The sequence below is a fragment of the Ixodes scapularis genome, unplaced genomic scaffold (genome assembly GCF_016920785.2).
Source record: "Ixodes scapularis isolate PalLabHiFi unplaced genomic scaffold, ASM1692078v2 PGA_scaffold5__190_contigs__length_132052651, whole genome shotgun sequence".
NCBI classification, from domain to species: domain Eukaryota; kingdom Metazoa; phylum Arthropoda; class Arachnida; order Ixodida; family Ixodidae; genus Ixodes; species Ixodes scapularis.
In genome coordinates this window covers 97918081-97934895 of record NW_024609880.1, presented here as the reverse complement: position 1 = coordinate 97934895, position 16815 = coordinate 97918081, and the positions used below count along the sequence as shown (strand labels likewise).

The following is a 16815-nucleotide window of genomic DNA, read 5'->3' as shown; positions in this document are numbered from 1 at the left end:
CCTCTTCCAACACCCTCCAAAATAGGCAAGAGGAAAGAATCTTTTGAGGCAAGCAATACTTGAGACCACCGAAAACGAAAGTTTTATTAAGCCACAGGTATTACAATACAATGTCATAAATAAAAATGCTCAGTTAGTTTTCCGCAAACATGGTGCCGAAAACGGGTGTTCACTTTTGTATGCAAATCATTATAAGCAATCCGCCCAGAGACGGTGTGTTGCACACAGTAATTGCACTAACCCATCGGTGCCAATGAGCCTAGTTCGGCTTCAAAGCGCCTGACGCGTGCACGCTGTGCGCCCGGGAAATACAAACCAAGATGTGGCAACTTCTCGCCCCCCGGCCAAAGTTCTTTCGCACCTGTTGGGGTATACTCTCGAAACAATTAAAATACAACTACTCCGCGACTGCTTCGAAGATTATAAATAACCGTTACGGAGCACAGTTTTAAAAAAAGATTACTACGCTACTAACGAAATGCGGGTATCAATCGAGAGTTGCACGCCAAAATCATACGGATAGCGTAGCGGCCCCAGTGTAGTTATACTCATTTTTGGTCCAAACAACTGCCAAGAAAACTCGAGCAAAAACAAAGACCCCTAAAATATATCACACAAAACGCTCCACTCACTCCTCTTCCTCCTCCACTTTCGCCAGCTTCCGTTTTCTCGTCTCGCTTCTGCACCGCCGCAACAAACCGATACGAAAAGGCACAACAAACTTCCGGGATACCATCGCGGCGGCTCTCGTCCAAAAATATACTGCCGTTTCTACCGTCACTCACGAAGGAAAGGAAAGGAAGGCAGGAGAGAAGGCGACCAAGCACAAAGCCAGCCGCCACCGTTGCCGGCAATCGCAGCGTCCCACCCAAAAGTATATACAGGCCGAGAAGACGGCAAAAGCAACCGCAAAACAAGCCAGAGTCCACCGCCGCCAGTTATAAGCGTGCAGGGGGTCGCAGCGCCACACTCGTCGGATAGCATCTGCATGCAGCAGATAGTTTCCACATATCGCGACAGTGGGCGGGGCCCCCAAAACTAGGGCGGGCACGGATCGGCTCGGCTAGGGGCTAGACAGCATACTTCAAAGAAAGTCAAACTAGAATAAGCAAAACACAAACCCTGCAAAACAAGTAAAAAAAAAAAAAAAAAAAAAGCAGCTTTGTAGTTATATTTTGTCCGCGATTGTATTCCTAAAAGGGAGAATGTTGAAAGAGGAAAAGCAGAGGGGGAGAGAGGGGGATGTTTCAGGCTCTGCCATATAATTGGCTCGCACCACCTTTCTGGGCTAACCTCCTCGCTCAGAGACAAACGGGAAGCGCCCCACTTTGTCCCGCACCGTGTGACAAAACCCGAATCTTCCGGAGCAGGTGTGCGTGTGCAACCGGGATGCTGCTGCATGTGCGTGTTGTTTCACTTTCTTTCGTTTCCCTAGCTTCGCGTTGCCAGTTCGCCACAAGGGGACGGAAACACTGGAAAGCAACAAAGAAAAATAGCAACAAAAACTGGAAGTGTCGAAGTGCCAAATTAAGACCCTGCGAGGAAAAGCGCGCACGTCTGATCCCTCGGCAGTGCTAGAAACACCAAGGTGTCCGAGCCAGCCGCTTCCATCCGGCATGCCATAAATAACCCCCAACAAAAGAAAAAAAAAATTAAAACACACTAAAAAAAGACTTAGTAGACACAAAATGTTCGTACCATAAAAAGAGCAGGGGACCATAAAACAACCTAGGTAGGCTTAACCATATGGACTGGTAGAATGCATCAAGCGGTTTGGTTCTATAAAGCACTTTGCCTTCTCTTTGGAAGCTGTTGTGCTGGTTTGCAGTATACAGTGCAGAAGAGAGATGTTCCAGGGAAAGCATGCATGAGCAAGACACAAGCAAGGCCTTCGGTTGGTTGTCTCTGTCATCCTCCTCGGCTGGGAGCTGCAGCGGCGGTCTGTGTAAGCGGCGGCTGCAAACAAACGGAAGAGACGGAAGTCATCGGGTCTGCCGGCAAACAACCGTCTTGCGGTCGCTACATGGGTAGAGTGACAAGTTGTTACATTGAAAACAGCCTGCCAGCCAGCATATAACTAGCAGCAATGTCTCAGACAAGCAGCTAGTCAGAGACATCGTAAAAAGGAAAGGAAGCAAGAACAAAGAAACTGCGTGGGAAGAGAGAGAGACTAAACGTGTAGAGGGAGAGTTTGACAATTTCTTTCAAGCACCAAATGAGCAACAATCTAAGACCTTGCTGATTTTATGGAGCGTGCCACAATAAACATGGACTTCATTATTATTTTTTTATTTTTATTTTTTTTTTTAATTTTGAGAATTGTATAAGTTTATTAAGGGGGACACTAGCCCCCAAAAAACAGACAATTTCTACCAAAAAAAGTCAATTTTGAAAAATGCCATATTTACATTCACCAACATCTAGAGAGCATTCCCAAAACGTTTCATTAGTTTACACTGCATAGTTCAATTTTATAGCTTATTTTCGACCCACCGATGCTAAAGGAAAGGTAGCGGTTGAAGCACTTCGAACACATTTTTCTATGTTCCACTTTTTGCCATAAATTTCACTTTAGGAAAACTATTGTTTTCCTATTACACAGCAGAAAATTACTCTTAGGTGGTTTTCTGAGATACAATTTTGTGAGGAACATGCCTGGCTGGTTAGTTTTTCTACTTTAACATTCTTTTATGCTAAAGAAAACTACATGTGTAAAAAAAAGCAGACATGAAATTTTTTTTTTTTAATCTTCTTATGGAGTTATACTTATGAAAAACAATGTAATATAGCAAAGTAACTAGCTGGGTATGTGCTATGGGTATTTCTATGATTATGTTAGAAATATTTATTTTATTTTAAAACGATGGATTTTTTAAACGAACACACTGTCTTCCATATTGTAACATTCAAAACAAGTTTCAGAATTGACATAGGACAATGAAATTTGGCAGGGATGGTCTTGCCACTCATATAAACTTCCACTGCACATTTGAATGAAATCCAGCAAGCGGTACAGAAGATGACTTTTCTGGGCTACCTCAACTAACCATATTTTCTGACTCCCCAACCTTTACCCTTTCCTGTATGCTATTTAGAATCGCAAAATTCATAATAGTTATAGTGAAATCGGCAAGTGAGAATGATGCGAAAACCAACGTTTAAAGATACCCGCACTTTTCAGTGCCGTGACGTCAGTGGCGGGCAGGCTTGCGAGTAGAGCAAGCGGCCTAAAGAATAGAACATGCCAATCATTTGTTCCGAGCTGAAGCGCGGGTACTGGAGCGAGCATCCAAAGCATTCATTTGACACCATGAAACTGCTTCGAATCAAATGGGCACAAATTCTAGTCCAAAAAGTGAGCCCCTGCGTTCCACTGATGTCACTTTTTCGTTGTTGCCAGTAGAGACTTTCAGTTTGAAAAACACGGGGAGGACCAAAACTGTAAATTCAATAACTTCGCGTGAAAAAAATATATTTTGACCTACGTAATATTTGGGATTCTATTTTAACAAAGTTTGTGGGCGAGCTTAGCGAAATTTCAAGAAAATCGGAGACCATGAAGAAATCGCCGGAGTACCCCTTTAGAGGCCGACGACCAGACTCGAGATTCTGCAAGGCAGAAGATCCTCCTCACCATGGGGAAGGAGGAAGCAAGCAACGGTGGACAGGGAGAAGGGGGGAGAGGAGGAAGCGAGGGAAACGTGGAAAGTGCGAACTGGTTGTCGGTCCTTAAAGCTCCTTAGAAGGAGAGTTGCAGGAGCCCTCAGAAAATTCACACTCTCGCAGTGCAGCAAAGCCACCTTAGCATAATCCTTGCAGACGCTATGTGAACTGCAGGACTAGTCGTTTCTCTGGATTCCTAGTGCCCACAGCTCCTTGTGACAGTCCTTGCACTGGTGACACGAGTTGTGTAAAACCACAACAAAGTCAGAGAGCTTCTTTTCAGGTACCACTGACTTTGCCGTCCATTCACTAGAACGATCCCAACCTCGGCAAAAACACCATGTATCCATGTAAACAAAGCTGTCCATTGCTCTCCCATGTCCCCATCCTTTAAGTACAAATAGTAGAAGCTATCCTCCCCACTCGCAAGTTGTGTGGAGAGGCATGGATACGACAGCATGAAATTGCACAAATGCTATCTCGGCAAGGAGCTACAGAAGAGACTACAAAAGGGACAGATGCTATATCGGCCAGGAACTACATAAAGGAGGAACTCCATAGGAACTACAGAAAGGTCTGTGGAAGGGACCATGGGAGGAACTAAAAGGGAACGGCACACTGGTACCTTAGACCCATGTTGTTGTAAAAAAAGGTATCTCCAAACTCCGGTCTAAAAACATGCTTTTCGTGCAAGGCTTGGCGGATTTTGAGGCATTGAAGAAAACCATCTTTTGCGTTAAGTCCTTATTCCAAACTCTTTTTGTTCGTGTTCCACCCACTGAAAAGCATGTGGGAAGGACCTCAGCACTCACCTTGTAACGCTGCATCGCAGTGTTTTTCCACAGCATAAAGGCTGTCTGCTTTCATTGCTGTCACTATGGCAATGAACGCCGATTTTTCCCAACGCCGTTTGCCAGCCATATTTTAAAAGTTTTGTAATGAGCCATAGACTGTCGCCGCAAAGCGGCGTGAACACAGGTGGGGGGAGGGGGGGGGGGGAGGGGGTGAACAGGCTCCCTAGTGATGCACGCGCCATCCGAAAAGGTCATTCGGTATTCATTGTCATGGTGATGGCGATGAAAGCAGACGGCTTTTGTGCTGCAGAAGAACATTGTGACGCAGCGATACGAGGTGCGTGCTGAGGCGCTTCCCACAGGCTTTTCAATGGGCGGAACATGAACAAAAAGAGTTCAAAATAAGGACTTAACACAGAAGGCTGGTTTTCTCCAGTGCCTCGTAATTTGACAAGCCTTACACGAAAAGCGTTTTTTTTTTTTTTTTGCCCTCCCGCGCCCTGTTTTTCTTAGCCGTAACATGGGTCTAAGGTATCACTCTGCCAAGGGAACTAGAGAGAAAACTAAAATAAAAACTAAACAAGGGACTACAGAAAGAACTCCAAAGGAACTCCAAAGGAATTACAGAGGGGACTACAGAGGGGACCACAGAGGGGACCACAGAGAGGACTTTTGCACTGGTGTGTTCCTCTTGCATGAGTAGTCACCTTAGGCCTTCTCCATAGCTGCACTGGGTGGCTGGTAGACCATGCCGCCGCCACGGATGGCCGCCCCAACTGGGGCATGTGGCTGCCCGGCTCGGATTGGCTTGGCTGGTGGGAATAATGTGGACACACACATGTTCAATCAGAAAAGACTGCATTTTAAAAAAAGTGAAAGCCGCTTACAACTTCCTGTAACGCCGAATTAGAGCGCAGCTCTTGAGGAGGAGGAGGGAAGGGCACTGGGGGGGGTTGAACTAACCAGGGGAGGGTCACGTGACCTTGGGGGGTCACGTGACCTTGGGGGTGACGTTACCCCCAATGCCGATGATGTCATCACTGACGTCACTGATGACGTCGTCAGTGACGATGACGATGCGGGTACCAATGACGTCATTAGTGACGTCACTGATGACTTCACCAGTGATGATGACGATGACGATGCGAATGTCGGTGACGTCATCAGTGACGTCGCTGATGACGTCATCAGTGACGTCACTAATGACGTCATTGACGTCTAATGACGTCACTAATGACGATGCGGATGGCGGTGACGGCATCAGTGACGTCACTGATGACGTCATCAGTGATGATGACGATGACGATGTCGGTAACGTCATCAGTGACGATGACGATGAGGATGCCGGTGACGTCATCAGTGATGATGACGATGACGATGTGGATGCCGGTGACGTCATCAGTGATGATGACGATGACGATGTGGATGCCGGTGACGTCATCAGTGATGATGACGATGACGATGTGGATGCCGGTGACGTCATCAGTGACGATGACGTCATCGGGGGGTCACGCGACATCGGCGGGGGCCACGTGACCTCGGGGGGTCACGTGACCTCAAGGAGGGGGTCACGTGACCTCGAGGAGGGGGTCACGTGACCTCAGGGGAGTCACGTGACCCCGGTGGGGGGCTCACGGGGTGCATTATGGGACATTTCCCATGATGCACCGCACGGTTACGCCGACGCCGCTCAAGCCGGAAACTGGCCCCTAAGAGCTGCGCTCTAAAAACGAGAGAAACAACTTTCCAACGAAATGCCACTCGACACTATCTGCTTGCTCGATGAGAGTAGCAAAAAAGCTTTCTATTACACTTTATCTGACAAGCCAAGCATGTTGCTGCTACAGCACTCATTTAATTCAAACCTGAAGTGACTGGCACATTTAATTATCAGAAGTGATCTGCACACCAGAGAATTTAAAACAAACTTCTACAGTTATGGATGTTGCAATGATGGGAGCAGATGTCTAGACTAAATGAACTGATCAGCATATTCACAAAATTTGCGCAACTTAAGGAGTGTACAGTTCTAAACCCGATTTTTCCAAGTGTAGACTCCCAAATGCTGGCCCTTAAAGCCCGACCTACAAAAAGTTTTTCTGCAGGGTGGGAAAGTCCTCCTTGCCAACCCTCACAATCCACCCCTCCCACTGCTATCTTTATGTTGGGGGACTCCTTTTGGTGTTGCCTCTTGGGGACTGGATAAGCCAGGATCTTCTCCCGGCTTAGCCAGCTCCAAGAGCCAGCAACAAAGGGCGTTCCCCGCCGTCAAGGTAGCAGTGGGAGAGGGGGAAATGTGAAGGGTGTCAAGAAGGGCCTTCCTAACCCGCTGAAAAACTTTTTGTAGGTAGGCCTTTAAAAGAGCTGTGCAGCGATTTTAACGTTGAAAGAATCGGCATCTTCTGCTTTTGATATTGTTCACCTTGTCACAAATGACAGAAAACACACCTCTTTTCATCAAAATATTGCGATTCTGCCGCGCAATAGCGAGGCAAAACTTGGAATATTCCCCGACCTGCAGCCGCGAGTGGCGGCCATGAGAAACATGCGGCGTGACGTCAATGGGGAATCTTGTAGAAAGATAGCAAGTTGTGCGAATACCTGCTCGATAAAAGGTAACTTTTCTATAAATCTTGTCATTCCAACATATATATAAATGCGTCAAAAACCTGGTATCATCGCCAAAACTTTTATTATACAGAGTTTTATTGGCGCCATCTATCCTAGGTCCACAAAACCCTCAGCTCTCTCTGCTACTGCGAACAGCCGCCAGAAGCCAAAGGGGGAGGGAGATAGGGCCGGACGGGTATAGCCGGACCCGCATGAGACTTTCCTCCTTTCACCTTATTGTTCGCGCGGCGCCCGCCAGCACGTGGTCACGCGGTCGCGAGCGGTTGAGTTCTTGCTGCTCACTGATGGCTCTAAGGAGAGAACTTTTCCGGAACCCCGCGCCTATGCCATCAACGTCACTGCGCACGTGACCCGGAAAACGACGTATGAGTTGAGAGGCAGCAAAAACCTGGATCTTTTTAATCTTTTTAAATAAAAACTAGGGTATCCAGGCAAAATCTGTTTTCTGTAGTTCACTTCAAAAGTGTCAGGCATCAACTTCCACAATAATTTAAGCAAAGCCCTGAAATTGTTGCACAGCTCCTTTAAGCACGAAGTCCACTTATGACAAGCTCTTCTGTTGAAGACTAGCACACCGTAAGTGGTTACGCTAAGCTGCGACGTTACCAGCGCTGCTTCCAGGCACAACCAACCTCTAAGTCTACTAGATGCATCTGGTAGGTTCCATTGGAAGAAAAGTAGTAGCAAGTATGAAAAAGCCACACCAAGCTTAGCTAATGCACACACATAGGCACACCGTTGTCTGTGCATTGGCTCGGGAACTATCACAGCTTTGTACTGCTGTGCATAATGCACACAATAAGATGGAAAAAAAAAAAAGAAAAAAAAAGATTGATGTCAGTTTAGGATGACATGTCCCTTCATTTAAAAGGCTCTTACCGATCTGGGCCATGTGAGTTCTCCTGGCCAAGTTCTTCTGCCTGACTGCCTCCTTGATGCGATCCACCTCATACTGGTAGCTGCAGTGGGAAAGACACGAGGCATTCAGAGATGCTTGGTTGAGCAACCCAGCAAAGCAGGCATGCTAACCAACCAGAAGATTTCGACAGAGCTTGTAAACCAACGTGGACTCCGGCATTAGTTGAAAGCGTGCCCGTATGGGCGTTCACAGGAATTTTTTTGGGAAGGAAAGGGCACAGCCCTATTTGTTTTCCTGATACAGGCAACCCTGTAATTGTGGAGCTTTACTGTTGGACCCTATTGGGGAGGAGGACAGACCGTGATGCCCCAAGCGGTTAACCTAACAACTACACGGATGGGGACAACAAATACAATGACGCAGCGTTCGGCCGACATAACCGAACGCGGCGTCAGCGTTCGGCTGGAGTTCCGTGTTCTCCGGCGAAGGGGAGGAGGGGCTCTTTTGTTTCCACTCGGCCCGCATGAACAATGCAGCATGCACGATCCCAGCTCATCACAAAAGCCGAAGTGGGTCAAGCTCGCATTTTTTGAGGATAGATCCGGCACTTAACGTCGCTTCGTCAATTGTTAGTATTTTTTTTATTAAACTGCACCCCGCGCTCTATAGTAGAAAATGACATGGCCATGCCCATAAGGCCTGTCGGCATGTGCACAGGCCTTGTGTTGAGTAAACACCAAGCGTGGGGAAAACAAACGGGTCAGAGCGCCCCCTATAGTCCGATCTCCTGCCCAATACCCCAGAAAATTCCAAGGGGGGGGGGGGGGCAACTGACCCCCTTGCAGTCCCTCTGGAGGCCAATGCACCCATGCATGCCCATACAAATCACTGAATTCTGCACGTTGTTCCTGATAGCATGACGGAATTCAAGGAGGGGCACTTTCACGCTGAAGTCCCTACACTTCATATCGTCATATGAACCCCATCCCTTATAAAAGCTTTGATAATCGCTTAGGACTCCACAGAAACATCATGGTATGCCGTCTTTGATGCTGCCATTCTTGAATCGAGTGTAGCAGCCATTCGAACATGCGAATATGTAAAAAATATGCAAATGCCAGAAACAGTACGAAAGGGAAAGCAAGTGAAAATGGCAGAAAAGGGCCACTGACCGCTTTCTGTCGCGCATGGCACTCTCCTTCGCTTCTTTCAGAGCAGTTTCCAGAGCCTTGACTCGCTCCATCGTTGCTCGCAAGCGCTTTTCCAGCTTAGGCAGTTCGCAGCGCAAGTCGGCGTTGTCACGCACCAACTGCACAGGAGAGGAAAACCGAGAAGTTGGGGAACTGCTTGGACAACTGCGGCAGCTCCTTGGCACGGACATAGGCAACACAAAACAAGACAGTTGCAGTGTATCGGGAACCAGCTAGGAGAAAGAACCTGCTTGCAATAGCCGCTCTATGAAGTGCTCTCTTCGAGAACCTACAGACAACCACAACTAATCGCCCACCCCAATTTATGGGCAAATATTGATTTCCAAAAAAACACAGAGTCATCGCCCCACCCCTACAAATTCCCCAACGCAAACTCTGCAATCTGCGAATACTCATCCTACCCGAATGACGCGAACCTTACAGTTGGAAGACGTCTGTTACAAAGTAAAACAAAGGAGGGAAAGATATCTCTTTGCTTACGCATTTCCTCCGCGAGCGACCCCAAAGTCGTAGTGCATTCGTGCAAAAAGAAAACAATGGAAATAACAAAATGAAACTTTGTTTTGCTTACAAAAAATTCGTCGGACAAAAAAAAAACAGTCGGAAAAATAACACAAGCAGTTACCCATTCAGGAATCGCGAGGTTAGCGAACGACCCATATTCTGGAATATAACTGCGGGGTCAAAGTCTGTCTCCGCCGAAGGTTGCTGCGGACCTGCTCCTTCTCCCGGCATGTAGCGACCACGGTTGTGCAATGTTTGAAGCAAAGCCAATGAGTAAGGTTTGCTGGAACGCTGAACACAGATGTTTGTAGAGCGTCCTATTTCGAGCTCCGTGTTCATGGTGCCGCAAAGCATCGCAAAGTATCGTTTTTCGTTGCTCCTTTTGTCTGCCCCCCATCCAAAGGGTTTGGCCGTACGTCCATACGTCCAAAAAGCAATGCACCCTGTCCCACCTGCTTGTGGACCTTGGTAAGCTGGTCCAGGTTGTTCTCGAGGAAGGCGATCTTCTGCTTTTGGGCCAGGCTGCCCCCCGAGGCATCCTCCGAATCCTCTCCGGCCGAGGCCTTCTTCACCCGGCTCTGCAGGTCCTGCACGAAGAGCTTGCGCAGGTTGTGCAGTGTCTGCAGCTCCTTGGACACAGTCTCCTCCAGGCCCTTCAGGTCCTGGCGGGCCTGCTCACGCCGGGCATTCAGGAATCTGCATTTGGTGCGGGAGGTGGTTACTCGGCATTTGCTGGATGCACTCTCAAGCAGGAGAGCAGGGTTTTGTAGTAGAAACAGTCTTTCTGCTAGAATAAAAGGAGCCGTGTTCTAGTATCGTTTAACGCAGAATGTGCTTTATGAGGCGTTTCGCGCGATGAAATCGTCATGAACAAGCGTCATAACGACCATCGTGAAGATTTTATATAAAGTTAATACATAAAGCTCAAACACTGGTGGGGCTCGAACCTGGGTCGATGCGATGGCAGCCGGATATCGTAGCCACTAAGCTATTAGCACAGCTGATCTGGACGGATAAATTACCGTAATATCCCGAGTCATTGCCCACCCCCCTACCGCCTGAAATTCATTAAAAAAGTGGGGTGGGCCATGTCTCGGTGGGTGAGCACAAACACTTAAAAAAAAGCGGAAAAAACCGCCTATTTTTCTCTGCGTATCTAGCGCTGATGCACAAAAGATACATCAAACTCAAAACTCGATTTAGCTTCATTGTTTTATAGAAAAAAAAATGCTCTATAGCGAAGTCCGTTGCTTGCATACGCGCTAGAAACACCGCCGATCTGCATATAGCGCGTACGTTTGTTCCGTGAAAGAATGTCACCACTATGTTCTCCTAGTTAGTAAAAAAAAAAAGAAAAGTCTACAAGAAAATAGAAAAACCAACCAGGCGCAACGAGCGAGCGAGCGGACCAAAGAAGCGACCAAGAGCAATGCTGGGAAAGCGGGAAAGCCGGCGGTCGCGTTGGCAAATACTTTGGCCTCGGGCCAAGTCGGGCGCCTTGTCAATTGCAAGCTCTTGCGCAACTTTCTTGTTTGGTGCGTACATACGTGCGTTCGTGCACGGCGGGCTATTAATGCACGGTGGGTACGCTCTGCAAACGTCTGTGTAGGGCGTTCCAGCAAAGCTTTATTTACGCGTTGGCTTTGCCTAAAATATTGCACAACCGCGGTCGCGACGGGCGGGAAGAAGGAGCGGGTTCGCGGTGACCTTACTTCGGCCGAGACAGACTTTGACCTAACACTCCGCGGTTACATTAACAAACTCTTATTTTGTTATCTCCATCGTTTTCTTTTCGCACGGATACACGACCACTTTGGGGTCGCTCATGGAGGAAATGCGTAAACAAAAAGAAGTGTCTTTCCCTCCTTCGTTTTACTTTGTCACGGACGTCCTCCAACTGTAAGGTCCGCGGCCGCGTCATTCGGGTAGGATGAGTGTTCGCGGATCGCAGAGTCCGCGCTGGGGTATTTGAAGGGGTGGGCGATGACTCGGTGTTTTTTCGGAAATCAATATTGGCCCCAAAACTGGGGTGGGCGATGGCTCGGGGATGGGCGATGACTCGGGATATTACGGTAATGATTTATTTGGAGGGATAAAATCTACACCATGCCTTGGCCTTCAAAAATTAACACAGAATCTTTAAAAAAATGTAAAAAAAAATGAATGCAAACGTGTTGGTTGGAACGGCAGGTTTTGGGTGAAAATATAATTTAAAACAAATAAAAACACAACCAAAATTAATCAGTAAAAATACAATACAAATAAAATAATAAAACAAATAACAGAATGAGAATAAAATTATAACAAAAAAATAATAAAACACCCGAAAAATACTTGGAATAAACAAAATAAAAATAGATAACAAAAAGATTGAAAAATCTTACACAAACGACACCACACTGAGTGTGGTTTGTGTGGGACACATTGTGTGCTCCCTGGTATTTGTCCGCATGATCAAGCCTGTACAATTTTCCTTGTAAGTAAGCTCACTATTTACTAGTACTATGTACTGTTCTGCCCGCCAAGAATCACCCTCACTGCATCTAGCCTCGCCGTACCCTTCAACTAGACACCAAATGTGGCGAGAATGACTCGGGGGCCTAACCCCATGGTTTGGTGTCTCGTTGACAACGAGTGAACCTAAAAAGCAATGGTGCCACCAACTCCAATGAACAAAAAAAATGTTTCCAGCAATGCGTCCTCCCTTCTGGATAAGACTCGAACTAAACTCGGTGCCACTCTTAAGACGACACGGAAGTCTGCACACAGCTGGGAGCAATGCATTACCAAACCCCAGCCCAAACTATGAGGTGATCGATAATTCTGGCAGTTGCTGAAGCTGCTATGCAAACACAATGTTAGGCAGACTCAAAGACGATCATGCTTTCTTGTTTCGCAGATCTGTCTCTTGTCTTTAAAACGGAGAGTAGGGACAAGATCTGGAAGGCCTCCAACTAAGGGCACAGAAAGGCTCGGGCAAAACAAAGCTGCTCTCATACTCACTGTAGTTCCTGCAGCTTCTGGCTCTTCTCCTGTTCCTCCTGCTTCAGCTTCTCATATTCTTGCTGCAGGCGGTCTTGTGCCAGGGACAACTTCTGGTTGGTGCTGCATCAACAGGCAATGCCGCCAGTCACACAAGGCATCTCTCAAAGCCGGCACTACAAGCTTCAGCAGATGCTCTGTTTACGGCAGTGAAGAAACGACTCACACCTCAACCTTTTGCTACCTGCAAGGAAATTCTGAAGAGGCATGCATCGTGGGAAAGAGCTAGCATTCCCAGTTCTAAGAAATAAAGAAATTTTACTAGGTGCTTCAATAAACCATTGCTGGTGGCTGGGAATTTTGAGGACAAGAGTCTAGCAAACACTTGTCAATCATAACTATTCCAATTTTCACATTGAGATATCTTTAGAGGTGCGCAAATACCAGTGGCTCGAATCATCTGAACGCAGGGTTCTCCTTGGAAATTTCCGAGATGTGGAGATACGACAATCCCCAGGGTGTTGGCAGGGACGAGGGGGCCATAACTGGACTTTTTGGTGCCGCTATGGCCCCCTCCTCCACCAGCGATCTTGTTTGCAGGGATTAGGCAGTTCAGATGCGTAGTGCCACACAAATCTGCCAAACTTAACAATCTGGTGCGTCGCGCATTTTCAAAATCGGCACTGTCTTGTCCAGCAGAGCTAAAATATAGAGGTGGGCTGGACATTGTAGAGATGGGCAGTCAGCCAGACTGGTGGGCAGCAAAACCACAGGTGCCCACAGTGAGGAGAGCCCTGTCTGGACGCCATCATCGAGAGCAGTGCCCTGGACAGCTGCCGAGTCGGCGCTTTTAAATGAAAACTCCTATTCTTGTGCTCCTTATATTATTTGGTTCATGGCAATTACACAAACAGTTGTTTAAAAGCTTTTAGAAAGCATGTTCACGGATAGAATAGACCGCAAAACCCAGTCAATGTGAGTGCAACATTTAGGTTTCGTTCAGGGGAGGTATTTTTCAACACCGAATTTTACTCCTTCAGTTGGTGCCTAAGATGGGCATGTATGTTTCACCACGCTAATAGTTTTAGTGACAGTCTCTGTCACTAGAAAAAAAAAGAAGAAAACCTTACATCACTTACTTGTTAAAACTGTATTGTGCTCTGTAAATGTTGCATGTATTTTCAACAAAAATTACATACGGTAAACAAATCTTTTTTTTCCAAACTCAATATTTTGTGAAAACTCGATATTCGTGAAAGCAATTATTTGCGACTTTGTTCAAGTCGCAAATGTCGCAAAGGACTTAAGTCCTCGCAAAAATTAAGTCGTTTGTAGAATATTGTCCTCCTACATGTAGGAGAGCATACACACCGTATGTTGACGGGGGGATCATCTCAATCGAGGAAGAGACCAGCCAAGTGAAACCACTGTGTCTCCAGGCTGACCGTCCTTAGGGCAAAAAGGGGAAGGGCCCAACTCACTCCTTGAGCTGGTCAATGTGGGTCATCTTGTCGGCGATCTCGTCCCGCAGCGAGGACAGCTGCTTCTGGTGGGCGTCCCTGTGCTTCTCGATCTGCTGCTCCAGGGCCTCTTTCATCTTCTCGGCAGAGTCCTTCTCCTTCTCCTTCTCCTTCGAGGCCATGATGTGCATCTCCTCTGCATTGCCGCAAACATGCAAAGACGGACATCACCGACTGCATCCAAGAGCGAGAGAATCTTGCCTCTCTATTGCAAGGGATGAAGAACCAGGCAGACTAAGCGCAAACGAAGTTCCAGACACAACTACTGTTTCCGCATCGGAAACAATAGTCATGGGCAAATCTATTTAAAGCCTACCCAATGAAGAACAAGCAAACTTGAGGTTAGCGCATCAGACCAACAAAGGTCATCTGGCACGCCCCAGCGGAGAGCTGAGGATTACTTTCGACCACCTGGGGATCTTTTGATGTGCAACCAAAATCTTGATTACATGGCGTCTTCTCCGCAATAAGCCTCTGTTAAGTGTAAGCAGCTCGGTCGGGATTCGAACCCGCCACCTGCGGATCCACAGGCCGGTGCTATTCCTCAGAGTCCACACGGGAATGGTGGCTTTTCCACACCACACGTGTCATAAAGGAAAAGCATGATATGACAAGAAGCCAACGTTTCATCTACCAATTCAGCATAGCTACTGCAAAAACTTCATTACATTAAACAATGTTGTTTAATGCAATGACATTACTGTTAGCTCTTAGGCGCACTTGAAAGCTACGCCTTCTCCATCTGCGGCCAACTCGAGCAAGTTTGCTCACCAGCTGCCTTGAGCTTGGAGCATTCTTCGTTGAGCTCGTCCAAAGACTCTTCTAGCGAGCGTCGCTTGTTCTCAATGTCCTTCATCGACTCCTGAAGAGACTTCATCTTGGCCTCGTACTGAAACACACAACCAGAAGGGTTTCCACAGGCAAAACAAAGCACCGTCGAAGTCGCCTTGCCACATGACCGCTTTTCAAAAACAGTTTCAACTGAATTCTAGTCTTTTCAAGGTATACAAGCTTTCCTTGTTGAAGTCGACATTTGTGAGATGTACAGCGCAGCTCGTCGTAATATGACGAAATGTATCTTTACGTTAGCTAGAGATGCATTAGATAGTCCATTCTCTGTAGTGCTGCTGTGAATTGATCAACAGAAATCTTTAATCTCAAAAATGACCTAAATCAATCTCAAATCATCTGATAAAAATTTGGCTAGAAATACCCACTTTCAAACTGGCTCGAGTGAAGCAAAACATTCCAAGCAACACAGAGTACCCTGAATAATGCAAATGACACTGAATTTAGGTTTGAAATTTATCGCCTCTGAAATATTTTTAAGGACTGCAAGACAGCTATCTATTCACTATTAGAAGAGTCATTTGGTTGTGTTATGAAGTTCGGCAACAAAGTAGATTATTATGCATTGCCAAACTCAAAACATTTGTGCGAGGCTGAGTTGCCTTCCTCTTTGAACAAAAAGCAGCAAGGAGTCACAGTCGCTACTCCATAATTCGACATAATTTGAACATACAAGAGGTTTCAGGAATGCGTATCAAGGAAAAGGCTGGCCACAACTTCAGAGCTTGCAGAGATGGATAAGCATTTGTGCAAATGCAGAAGAGACTCACCTGGCTGATAAGTAGCCTGCACTCTGCAAGGTCCTTTTCATTGGACTCAATCTTCTTGTTGCAATCCGACTGGAATGACTCAAGCTGGTGGCAACGCTGGGTATGACAAGACAACAAAGCCACTAGTGAGCCACACCCTTCCTTCCAACTAAAATAAAGCATCACCTTAAGCCGATGCTAAAACACTTCCCCTCAGCCATAAAAAAAAAAAAAAAAAGATATATATATATATATATATATATACAACACGGGCACTTCACGTCATCGTACGTGGTCTCCGAGGGGGATATATATACAGTCTAAGCTCATTACAACAGACCTGGTTACAACAGACATTTGGATATAACATAGGGATATTTGTGAAGTTTGGTTCGTTTTCCTCTACATACCTTTGACTCCACTTCATATCTACATACAACATACTCCTCTTATAACAGATTGAAATCTTGGTCAAAATCAAGGTGTGTTATAACGAGCTTAGACTGTATGTATGTATGTATGTATGTATATATATATATATACATATATATAAAGAAATACATAATATGTAAGAGTGCAGTGGCCTCACTGAAATTCTCACCAGCATACTTTAAAAGCATGGTAGTTCAAACATGCTCATACTGTTAAATTGACCTTCTGAACTTGTTCAGCCATCTTCTATGTATTAAATACAAGTGTCTTTGTAAGAAATCATGTCACAAACCGTCAAATTTTGTTAACAAACGCATAAACTCGAGATAAGGGCGAGAATATTTTGGCTCGCAGCAGATACATCGATGCATTGCAAAGCTGGGTATGCCTAAATTGAGAAGAGGCATTGTTTATCGGTATGCAAAAGTGAGAAACGTTAAGTTCTCAAGAAATGCCTTCGGGTACTACGGGGCTCCTCTGGGCTGCTGGGAACTAAGCGAACCCCACGGTTCAAAGAAACTGGATGAACACACGCAGGATGTTGCATTTCATCACATTTTTTTTTTTTCTTTTTAGCAGAGATTTCACAGCAGCAGTTACAAGGCACACAGCACAGTACGT

General features: G+C 46.3%; 1 protein-coding gene across 2 annotated transcripts in view; it reads right to left on the bottom strand.

Moving 5' to 3' along the window:
• Nucleotides 1-56: 56 nt before the first annotated feature.
• LOC8041933 (kinesin heavy chain) overlaps nt 57-16815 on the bottom strand; it is a 76942-nt gene continuing 60183 nt past the window's right edge. For both annotated transcript variants that reach the window (XM_040222760.2, XM_040222758.2), the window contains exons 15-23: nt 15784-15879; nt 14936-15053; nt 14126-14300; nt 12666-12767; nt 10115-10358; nt 9120-9256; nt 7968-8047; nt 5165-5269; nt 57-1956 (exon numbers count right to left, since the gene is read on the bottom strand). In XM_040222760.2, coding sequence (XP_040078694.1) covers nt 5166-5269; nt 7968-8047; nt 9120-9256; nt 10115-10358; nt 12666-12767; nt 14126-14300; nt 14936-15053; nt 15784-15879 — 1056 coding nt within the window. In that variant the 3' untranslated portion in view covers nt 57-1956; nt 5165. The remainder of the gene's footprint in view (nt 1957-5164; nt 5270-7967; nt 8048-9119; nt 9257-10114; nt 10359-12665; nt 12768-14125; nt 14301-14935; nt 15054-15783; nt 15880-16815) is intronic.